Source organism: Oratosquilla oratoria, chromosome 7, assembly GCF_046742065.1.
Source record: "Oratosquilla oratoria isolate Oo_2021 chromosome 7, ASM4674206v1, whole genome shotgun sequence".
NCBI classification, from domain to species: Eukaryota; Metazoa; Arthropoda; class Malacostraca; order Stomatopoda; family Squillidae; genus Oratosquilla; species Oratosquilla oratoria.
This window is the reverse complement of record NC_134783.1, coordinates 7506754-7519253: the sequence shown is the minus strand read 5'-3', so window position 1 is coordinate 7519253 and position 12500 is coordinate 7506754. Positions and strand designations below refer to the sequence as shown.

Genomic DNA, 12500 nt, shown 5'->3' with positions numbered 1-12500 from the left:
GCCCTCGTCAGACCGATTCTGTGCCAGTCCCCGGGACTAAGCCAGCTGACATGTCCCACTAATAACTACGAGCATCAGAAGGTTCAGAATGCCGCTGTCCAGTTCATCACGGGTTCGCGATGGAGCGACTTCAGAACCACTGAGTCTCTACACCAAATTTCCAACATCCGTCCACTCAACCAACACAAACACAAACTTCACTCAAGACACCTAGAAAAACTGCACGAAACACAAACATCTGATACAACACATTACACCTAGACCACACCGTACAGACTATCTGTCAGCTGCGCCCGTCCCACGTGCGGTGTACACGATAAGACGTGTATAACCGTACCTACCAATAATACACCCCTTCACCAGTTTGACTGGTGATAGCCATAATGATGTAATAATAGTAATAATAATGATAATAATAATAATAATAATATCGCATGTAGCCCATTAACTGACAGGCTACAAGAATATACAAACAACTCAAACCCAACCTGGGGTAAAACAGGAGTTCTCATGCCTTACCTGGGGCTAATCAGGAACGCCCTCTACACGCGGGAAGTGAACTCTACTCACTTCCCGTAAGTTACACACACACACCTCTCACGAACATAGCCACGTCCCACGCACAAACATCTACACTTACTTTTTCTTCGACTAAAATTCGCTTCCTTTCTAACTTTCTCTTATACTACATCTTCTCATTTCAGTTTACCTCCCACTAATGATTTTTCCGTTTTTCCACCTTTCTCTCCAACTACGCCTCCTACCATTTTCTGAACTTCTGGTGATATAATCTGCTCTTCCTCCCGGCGTGGACGCCGCCGTCCAAGCTCCCAGTCCAGTTCTCCCGAGCCACGACCACCAACAAGCCCCTAATCGCTCGCAAATCGCACGGTGGCAATAGCCCTCTTTTATACGCTACTGTCTTTTCATTTTCTTACAGACATTCTTCCCCTTCCACAAAAAATCGAACCCGCGCAAGCGGTTGGTCTTTCCTAGGAATTCAGAATCCAGAACCTGAAGATGACCTATGTAGGTCGAAAGCTTGTTATAATAAAGTGTTCTTCGTCTACAATAACTTTCAATGTCTTTCGGACAACTTTTATGGGAGCTACCCATTGCTCACCGTTCCATCGTCAGAGATGTAGAATTACTCAGCAAAAAAGTCGTGAACGCAGAAGCTGCTGTGAACTTCAATCAAAATTGTCATATATATATATATATATATATATATATATATATATATATATATATATATATATATATATATATACATATATCCCATTGAAAGTGCTAGTTGTGCGCTTATGTAGCAATAATGATCATCTACAATAAAGTCATAAACCTCCTTACAAAGGAGCATAAATCCGTAGTAAGTGATATGGAAAATACTTTTAAGCAAATGATAAGCGCACAAGCATTCACTTTCAATAAGATATGCATAAGAGAAAATATCCTGTTCATATATACCATATATATATATATATATATATATATATATATTATATATATATATATATATATATATATATGCTTAATTTATGGATATCTCCTATGAAAAAACGACTACATGGGTGTATATATATGGTTTTATATTTAGCTATGCTGCAAATGAAAACATCAACAGGATAGATTAAGCTACAAAAGAGGAAATTATAAAGGATTTGAAAGTACTTCCGAGAAAAGGACTGGTGTAACGTATTCTATATATTCAATGATTGCTCAAATGCGAAGCAATCATAGAAATATAAAACCTAAGGAATCTGGAAGTTCGTTGTTAAAGTGATCAAAGGCTTAAGCAATGAAAAGGCCTGATTCAACAAAGAGTAGAATATATAAAAAAGAGGAACATTTTATGGAGGAAATGCATAAAGAGAAAGAAGGTTACGTTTAATCTAATATGAAGCCGAGTGAAATTTTAGGATGGTGATGGTACGAAGATCATTTGCAAACACAATCTACTGAATTTATTTACAAAAAGCAAACTTAAAGCAATGGAAAATACAAAGACAGAGGAAAACGTTAGACATAACGAAAATGTGGCAAACATTAAATTACGTGTTTCTGGATTCTTATAAAGTAAAAACGTGATCTCAACCCTGCAGCTTCTGCGAGGTAGAGGACCAGGACAACACAATCTGTGAAATGATGGATGACGCGGTTATCGACCCTGCTAAGTTAGGAAGACAGGTTCTTCAATGCTTTAGCATGCATTGGTACTAAAAAAATAATTTTCACATGTAATAATAAACACGTCTGTTAGTGAGTCTTGTTTACAAAAGTAAACATGAGCCTCAATTTGATCATTTTCTATGTCATTGTTGCCAGATACCAGAACCCGTCGAGAAATGAATTTACAGAATTGTATGACCATTACTGTTATATTTCGATAAATCATAGGAACGGAAGTAAACCAGTGCTCCTTATAAGAGAGTAAACAAGATTGGTATGGATAAAGGCACTCAAAGAAACTTACGAACTGGTGGCGACATGTAGGTGAGATCATGGGAGTGTGACTTGTATTTGCGGTACACATCGTCCTTAGCCAGAACATTGTAGAAGTTGATGTTTTCTGTCTGGCGCAGAACTTCGATCTCTGCGTCGCTCCAGGCCGTTGTGGCTTCGAGCCAGTTTTCGGCAGTTATTTCTGCTTGAACCTTGGCCGCAGACGCTTCTATTGCCTGTCGACCATTTTTATTTACGAAGCCCTGCAGGAAAGGAGAAAATTATGTAGGCTATGGGCCATCTTATATCACATGGGTATACATACATACATTCTATCTATATACCAAAGCCTTCTTCCCCCGTACAAAGGAGGTAGCATAGTCAGGGCACGTACCCACCCTCACCCATTCCACTCCCATCTGCCACCCATTGTTTCCCTCTCATCTTGCTCCTCGTGGATGAAGGTTCATCCTCGTCTCCTGTCCACTGCCCGGATCAAAAGCGATGCAACAAGACCAAGTATATTCACAACAGTGCCGTTTAACTTAAGATACGTTTTGTTTGGTGCGATTATTAGCCTAACAAAGCCAATGGCGGGTGATGCGCATCATACTACCTGGCATCATACTTGGGTAAACGCGTTGGTAGGTTCGGGATGATAAGCTTCGTACTTGAAACTCGAAGTAAACCAGCCCCGTTCAAAAACAAAGAATTAGTGCTCTAGACAATCGTTCCACGATCATCGTTGAACGATAATCGCACAGAGCAAAACGTACCTTTACACGGAGAATGGCCCAGTTCTGTGCTGCCGTTTCAGCGCCGCCGTTTTAGCGCCACCAAATAAATTTATTCAAGGAATCACACTTTTAAGATTTAAAACATTTAAAATGAGCGCCACCAAATAAATAATTTATACAAGGAACCACACTTTTGGAATTTATTTTTTTAATCGTTTAAAAGATGGTATCATTTTAGTATGATAAATTGTGGGTAATTGCACGTAGATATTCTACTTCATTTCTTTCCCCATATCCTGAAACAATTTTTTATATTCTTTCATCTGCTTTTCTGTATTTTAGTATTTTGATTTGAGGTTCATGTCCAGCTGAAAGTTTCTCGAAATATTCATCTCGTCCCTTTTGGATTCGTGGAGGAAGTTCCATGTTGATGGATGCAACATTCCCAGTTCGCTTCGTAGTCGTCTGTTTGCTGCTTCAGCATGGTTATTGGTTCTATCTTTTCCTTGTAAAGTTCGTTGGTACATGTTCCACAAGTGTGTGGGAAACAATGGTTGTCTTCTCCCAGTTCCTCTCCGATGTGGACGGCCAATATAATCATCTTCAAACCAATTTAGAAGTGGAACCAATTCCTCAGGCAAGGCCGTCGCAAGAGCATCCACGTGAAGGTCAATATCATCATTTGGTACAAAAGAAAGTCCCGTTAACATTTTAGCGCTGAATGGCCTACCAGTTCCGGCGCTTGGTCTTCAAGCCAAAAATTTCATAAATCAATCAACCGTTAACATTTTAGCATTTAAAGCAAAGTCGGGAATACTATTATATGAACCCGTAGTTTTTATTTGTTTTACTAAGTTTTGCGATAAATGGAACAGCCTCTAATTTCTACATTAGGAAAGCAGGTTTTCATGGTTGCAAAAGTTGCATACTCAAAATCATAGTTAATGACATCGGGGCGGGAGTTTTGGTACCATTTAGTCATTCTCATATAAGTTACAGTTTGCTTATTCTGCAGGAATGTATATAGTACAGGGCGCACGCCCCCATGTTTCTTGACCAGAATGATATACACTTGCTGAAATAAATGTGGTGCAAATGCAAATGTTGCTAGATGTTCCAACCAGCTCTCTTCCAAAAATAATAATTCTATCGTTGCCCGCCCCTGTCCATAAAAAAAAAACTCTAATCCTGATGCCGACTTATATATTTTGCATTCGTGAGGCAATTCTAACTCTTGATATAACTTGAGTTTTCAGGAACTTGGTTGACTTCATCCCGTTTCCGCCAGCTTGAGACATTTTCCCCGCACTTGTTAATAATAATGCTTGAGGCTCACATGTTTTCTCAGCTCGATGTCTTGTATTTGTTTTTGCTTTTCCATCTCGACTTCAACTGCAGATGGGGGACGGATATGTTCATTAATTTTCTTAATTACGGTTTCCTCTAGTGTATGAATTCTGACTTTACATCTTCCATCTTCATGGCATCGCCAAAACTTAACATCATTCTGTGACTTACTTAATTTATCAAATCGATATAGATATCCTTCATGAGAGAATATCACTCTTCCTCTCTTGCTTTGCACTGATTGCACCATGGGTTAAACTTTGAAATTTCGAGTCTAACAGAAATCAAAGTAGCAGGCGTCAGCTCCAAAACCGAAAAATATAGAGGTGAGGAGCAGGCAGGCAGAGGCAAGAACAGGCAGTAGGAGTAGGCAGGTAAGTAGCGTTCCATACCCACCTACCACGGTCTGTTGCTGGAAAACTAAATCAAACATCTCACTCCTGGTAAACTGAACTAAACACCTCACCTCACGAAAATGGCTAATGAGAAGCGCACAAGCGCTGAATAGCCTGGCGCTCAAGTCTGCTCCTCTTTACTCCCCCCCCCTTTGTTTAGTAGTTGTTTAGTATGTTACACATATAATATTTGAGATAATTTCTAATATCTACAAAGATGGTAATGATATCCTTAATATGCAAACATAGAGACAGTAGCTGTTCCGTTCTTTTAAGACAAGCGATTACTCTCTATAAATGTCAAACGTCATACTCATGTTGTCATTAATGGGTAAATTGTTTGCACCTTGTTTCCTCCTCATCCTTAATCCAGAGATTGTGCGAAGAGCAAAGACACCTATTATGGCCAATGAGAAGCGTACAAGCGCTGAGTAGCTTGGCGCTGAACCGCCTGGTGCTGAACAGCCAAGCACTGAATAGCCAGCCTGGTGCTGAATGATGTGGCGTTGAAACAGCGGCGCTGAAACATCGGCGCTGAATCGTACCGTACCCTTTGCACAGCAATCCTCCCTCCTCGTGGGAAAAAAAAAAAAAAAAAAAAACGAAAAAAACAACAACAACAAAAAACGGGAAGAAATCCTCTCGGGCTGTGGCAAAATATCATCCATACACAATCATTCTCCACTGCATCTATTTCTTGTCTTTCTTGTATATTCAACTTCCTTGGTCAACAGATATTCCCCTCTTACTCAAAGTCCCTTTCCCGCCATCCATCTATATAATTCTAGGTCGTCTCATCAAGTTCACTCCATCCACCTCTGCTTTCCACACTTTTTGCTAATCTTTCTTCACTCATTTTTTCCATGTGCCTAAACCATCCCTATAATCTTTCAGGAGCTCTATCTGCTAGCTCCTTTTCTATCCCAGTTCTCCTCCTCATCTCTTCATTTCTCATTATATCCAACCTTGTAATCCCCACCACACTTCTCAGACACTTTATCTCAAACACAATTAAACTTCTCCTTTCTGTTTCTCTCAAGTCCTTATGTCCCAAGTTTCCGCCCCATACAGTGTCATAGGCATAACCATCCCTTCATATAATCTTCACTTTGCATCCATTCCCAGATGCCTATTTCTCATTACACTTTTCAATCCACCAGTCCTGCCACATGCGACCCCAAATACTTTAAAATATTCACTTCCTCTAGCCTTTTTCCTCTAAGGATTACTTTCAACATACATACATACCGTATGTGCATATCTATCTATGAAAGGATTAAAAAGGAAGAGCATGCCGACAGGAAACCTTTTGGTCCATAACTAGGTCGAATGCGAACAAATTCTAATGATAATAAATAAATAAATAAATAAATAAATGAATAAATAAATAAATAAATAAGTAAACAAAGAAATAAATCAAATGAATAAGAGAATAAGGATAAATAACAAACAGATAGATAATAATAATTTATAATAAAAGCAGATGAATAATACTAAAATAGTAAACAATAATAAACGAATAAAAATATTTGGATAAAACAAATGGCAGGCATTACAGCATCTTGGTTAAGTGTTTATCTATAATGAATTTTAAAACTTCGAACTATATTACATTGCACTACCCCTGCAGGAAATATATTCCATTCCTTTACTAAACGTTTGGCGAAGTTGCTTCTACCCACTTCCAAATGAAACCTACTTCCTGACATTTTGAGACCATTATTTCTTGTCTGATTCGCATTCAGTGTGAAAATTTTGTTACTTCTGATGTTGTCAATCTCCTTTAGAATCTTAAAGACCTGCATCAAATTACCCCTGAGTCTACATTTGTTTAGGGAAAATAGATTTATGTTTTAGTTGATTTTCGTATGATTTATTTCTGATATTTGGAATCAGTTTTGTGGCTCGCTGTTGTACTCATTCCAATCTGTCAATGTAAAGCTTTAATGAGATTCGGTGACCATGCGGATACAGCACATTCCAAATGAGGATGAACTAATGATTCGTATAGCTTGTTAATAACAGATTGACTTTTAAAATCAAAAGATCGCGCAATCAGTCCTAGAATCTTATTTGCTTTCTCTGAGGCGGAAATACACTGCTTAAATGATTTGAGATCTTTACTGATAATCACGCCGAGATCCTTTTCACTATCCATTTTTGTTCGTGAATTTCCAGATAATGCGTAATCGTATTTATTGTTATTCTTACCTATGTACATAAACATTTACTTGGGTTGAATTTCATTGTCCACCTTTCAGACTATTGCTGTAGTTTATCTAAATTTTCTTGAATATCTAATTGGTGTAAGTGATCATTTCCCTTCCACACAGTTTTGTATCATCAGCAAATTTGGAGACAATATATTTCACTCCGTTGTCTATATAATTTACAAATACTATGAATAGAAGTGGCCCAAGAACGGAATCTTATATATTTATCTATCTATAAATATTGGTGATAACCTCTATCATCTCCACAGTTGTGTGGGTAATTGTCATTGCTTCTAGTGGAAAGGAGGAATTGGACTAGCCTCCTTGCCGCATAATCCTTAGGTGAACGTGCAACGGAATCGTTTTTAGATATGTATGGAATTTTATCTCCCACGGTGATGATTTTGTATGGATTATGAGAGTTTTTTTTTCTCTTGATTCAACAAGTCTGAACTAAAATAAAAGTTCTCCAGATAAAGAGAAAAAATTTGTTCTTTCTTATGTCGTGGGAACTGTAGACTACTGTTCTCTTAGGCAGCGTTGTGAGTGGGCTACGCCATAAATATTCGCGAGGCCTATTTGTACACAACATACATGATGTTCATTTGTTTCCATTACACACACACACACACACACACACACACACACACACACACACACACACACACACATATATATATACAGTATATATATATATATATATTTCTACATTTTTGTACATCACCTCTTTGCATCCTATTTTCTAGTGTATATTCTGTGCACTCAAAAGATGATATATGTTACTATAATGTGTTTCTATTATGTCATTACCTAAAGAAAATTTCCTCTTATGATGAGGAAGATTTCCTCTCATAATATGCAGTATATTGACTAAATTGTGACGACAATTGCATCGGTATTACAGTGTACCCTTCGGTTTTGAAAAGGTATATAATTGTATCGCATTACACTGTATTTAAATACCTTTTCCAAAATCTATATCAGAAGTACATAGAGAATGGGTGCAACAGAAATCGGGTTCCCACGGCTACACCGAGATCTAATTCGTTCTCATGGTGGACAGGCGAGATTGCTCCAATTGTCAAATTGCTACCTTTCGTATCAAATGTGCTGTTCCGCAAATGAAATAACTTTGAGCCTTGTCCTGATTAAGAATTGGGTAAATTGTGCATAAATACAATTTCACATATATGTATTTGGATCGTCTGAATTTCATAAAACTGTCGTACTTTGGATGGCCATCTGTCTTTCCTTGGGGCTCATTCTGGAAGCGTTCACACAGTGCGGGAGCGGAATCAATACTTTTAGGTCACGTGACCAGAAGGGGGGATTAAATCGCGTGCCCCCCCACGTGGCCGCTCTTTGTATGGCTGACTACATAAACCATAAAAATATGAATCTTTCCCAACGGATCCTTTCCTCCACTTCGGGAAGTACTTCTGATTCCAGTCCTTTCTGTTGTACTTCGGGTGACGTCATGTGTTCTCGCGTTTTCTTTTTTTTTTTTAGCGTTGAGGTTATATATAGATTCCTTGTCCACGATTTTTCGTTTTTACAATATATCAATTTAGGTTTGGTTAGATTAGGTTACATGCCGTTACAGTAGGTTACGTTAATTGGGTTCGTGCAGCGTTTCCAACGTCGAGAAGAGACCCGTTAGGAAACTATTTTGCATACGGGGCCATTCAAAATTGAAGTAGAATGTCTAATATTCTAAACTTACCACGTTCTCAGGCAATGTCTAGCCATTATACCAGTGGTGACAATGGGGGTCCGGAGTGTGTGTGTGTGGGGGGGCGGGTTGAGTTAGAAAACCAGGATGTGTTTGAAACTATTCCGGTCGTCACGTATAATTTCGTTGATTTTCTAAGTTATAAAGTCAAAATATAACTCACGTAGATAATGTAAATATATATTTATGCGGGCAATTTGAAATGTGTACTTTGATATAACCATATACCATTTACCATGTATGTATGATGTATTTCATTTTGTCCCTCTACAGGAATTCTTATCACCCCTAAAGAAATTCCTGCAGCCACCCCTGAATGGTGTCCTTTGCCATTTGCTCCTATTATGTAAACAATCAGAATGCAAACTGTGACTTTGTATGGATCTTGTTCACGGTCTGTGGGTTATTAATCTGATCACAGAGTAAAATGAGTTTTGATGATTTAGTGAACAAATGATCGCTTTTATATTTTTTCACGGAACACCTATACATTTCTTGCCTTATTTGTACAAAAAAAAAAAAAAATCCAAGAACAGGGGGAATATGAACTTTGTGTAAAGTAATATAAAGAAATGAAAAAACAGTACATAGTCACTAGATATACAGTAGCCTACCGCATTCGCATCTAGAAACAGCTCTTTGATGAATAGAATTGCTTGACATTAGCCAAAACGAAAAAAATAATGCAGATATGATCATTTATACACTAGATGCGAATTGGGTAATGATGAATACGTAGCTGTAACTAACCATTGAGTAGAGGTACGATCCCCACATGTCGACAGAGTCCATGGGACTTATCCATGAGTCCCCAAGGCACACACCCTGGAAATTGGACTTCACCTCACCTTTCTTGATAGCCTGCAAAACAAAAGATAAATTCATACATTTACCATTACTATTATAATCACAGCATATACGTGAAGGGTTTTTTATATATGTAGATATTATTATTGCTATTACTATCATTATTATATTATTATTAATACATACATATACCAAGGCTTTTCCCCCTTACAAGGGAGGTAGCCAAAAAGGAAAAGGCATACAATCATTTGCACCCATTCCATCCCTGAATACACTCCACACCCCTCCACCCTCCCTCTTATCTGAGCACCTCCTGGATGACGGGTCATCCCTGCACCTTGTCCACTGCCCTGGGTCAGAAGCAGTGTCACAAGACACAGCACATCCACAGCAAGGCCGCTTCATTAAATCGGCGACCCCCCTCTCCGTCCCCCCATGCATAAAAGGAGAAGACAGGGAGAAATCCCTTCGGGCTGCGTCAAATTTTGCTCACACATACTACCTCACCCCCAATCCCCCGCCCATTCCACCTCATGCATCACAACATCATCCTTATACAACAATTCTCCATTCACCCCTGTCTTCTGTCCTCTCCCGTCCTTCCTCCACAGATATTCCCCTCTTCCCCAAAGCCCCCTTCACCCCATCCATCCGCCTCATCCTAGGACGTCCCTTCATGTTCACTCCCCCCACATCTGCCTTCCACACCTCTTTTACTAGCCTTTCTTCACTCATTCTTTCCATGTGTCCAAACCATCCCAATACTCTTTCATCAACCCTATCTCCCAACTCCCTTTCCACCCCTGTTCTCCTCCTCACCTCATTTCTCACTCTATCCAGCCTAGTAACCCCCATCATACTTCTCAGACACCTCATCTCAAACACATTCAAACTCCTTCTCTCTTCCTCTCTTATGTTCCATGTTTCTGCCCCATACAGTGCTGTTGGCACAATCACTCCTTCATACAGTCTCCTCTTAGCATCCATTCCCAAATGTCTATTCCTCATTACACTTTTTAATCCACTAAGGCATTTATTCGCTTCTCTCAATCTACATTCTACCTCCACTTTCACTCCACCTTTTCCTGCCACATTCGCACCCAAGTATCTAAAACTATCCACTTCCTCCAGTCGCTCTCCCTTTATGATCACTTTCAGTCTACTGCCACTTTCACCCCTTGTACATCTCATCACCTTACTTTTACCCACATTTATCTTTAGCTTTCTTCTATCACATACTCTCCCAAACTCTGTCACTACCTTCCTCAATCCTTCCTCCGATCCTGCCACAAGCGCAGTGTCGTCAGCAAACAACAGCTGGCTCACCTCCCACTTTTCTCCATTTTCTGTAACCATCTCCAATCCCTGACCCACTACCCTAGCATTTACCTCTCGCACTACCCCATCCAGGAAAAAATCGTAGTGGAGAGTTGATGGTGGAGATGTGAATAGAAAGAGAGTTGATGAGAGCAAATACAGTAGTTCGGAAGAAAGTCAAGCATAAGTACACATGGGAGAGGGTGGTGGACGGAAGGGTGGTACATAGAGCGTTAATGGATTATGTACTGGTAGATAGGAGTATAATAGGAAGAGTTAAGGATGTACATGTTCTAAGGGGAGAGAGTGGGGGATATCAGATCATTTTCTGGTGGAAAGTAAGTTGAGAGTGGAGGATAGATGGAGAAAGAGGAAAAGTACAAAAGGCAGGGAGGTACTTTGAGTGAACTACTTAAACAAGAAAGAAAAGGAGGAGTACAAGAAGAAGCTGAGGAGTGGGAGGGAGTGAAGGATAGAGTAGAACTAGGAGTGGAGGAGGAATGGGGATTGTTCAAGGAGGGAGTCACAAGGTGTGCAAAGATGGTGTGTGGAACAAGGAGGACGGGAGGAAATAGAAGGAAGGGTAGTGAGTGGTGGGATGAGGAAGAAAAGAAGGTTGCAGAAGAGAAGAAGCGAACTTTCATAGATTAGTTACAAAATAGGACAAGGGAAACATATGAGAGGCAAAAATAAAAAAGAAGAGAAGTAAAGCATAAGATAAAGGAGGCAAGGAGGAGAGCAGATGTGAAATGGGATAGGAGTATGACAGAAAATTTTGAAAGTAATGAAAAGATGTTTTGGGATGAAATTAAGAGAGGAAGAGGAGAAAAGGTAAAAGGTGCAGATGGAGAGATGATAATGGAAGAGAAGGCAGTAAGGGGAAGATGGGCAGAGTATTTTAGGGAGTTGCTAAATGTGAAGGAGGATAGGGAGGGAAAGGTAATTGCAGTGGGAAGCGCTAAGAAAATGACAGTGATGAGTGAGGAAAATGGAGAAGAAATAACGAAAGATGAAGTGAAGGCGGTTGTTAAAATGATGACAGCAGGTAAGGCACCTGGGTTGGATGGATGTCATGCAAAATATCTGTAAAAAGGAGGTACATTTATGGTGGACTGGCTGGTGAGGTTATCTAATGTTTGTTTAAGAGAAAGTAGAGTGCCGGAGGACTGGAGGAGTGCCTGTATAGTTCCACTTTACAAGGAAAAGGGGGACAAGTGTGAGTGTAATAATTTCAGAGGGATTAATTTGCCAAGTGTAGTTGGGAAGGCTTATGGGAGGGTCTTGATTGAAAGGGTTAGGAGAGGAACAGAGGAAGTAATTGGTGAGGAACAATTTGGGTCTAGGGCAGATAGGGGTTGCGTAGATCAAATTTTTGTGGTAAGATAGATATGTGAGAAAGCTATAGGAAAAGGTAAGGATTTTTTTTTTTTTTTTTTTTTTTTTATTTGGAAAAGGCTTATGACAGGGTAGACAGAAAGGCACTGTGGGAGGTATTGCAGATATATGGGAT

The 12500-nt window shown here is 39.5% G+C and overlaps 1 protein-coding gene across 1 annotated transcript in view; it reads right to left on the bottom strand.

The window, feature by feature from the left end:
- The window catches only part of LOC143026978 (retinoid-inducible serine carboxypeptidase-like), a 50784-nt gene that overhangs the window by 12797 nt on the left and 25487 nt on the right, over positions 1-12500 (bottom strand). Inside the window, exons 4-5 of the mRNA XM_076187777.1 lie at positions 9617-9727; positions 2474-2705 (exon numbers count right to left, since the gene is read on the bottom strand). Coding sequence (XP_076043892.1) covers positions 2474-2705; positions 9617-9727 — 343 coding nt within the window. The remainder of the gene's footprint in view (positions 1-2473; positions 2706-9616; positions 9728-12500) is intronic.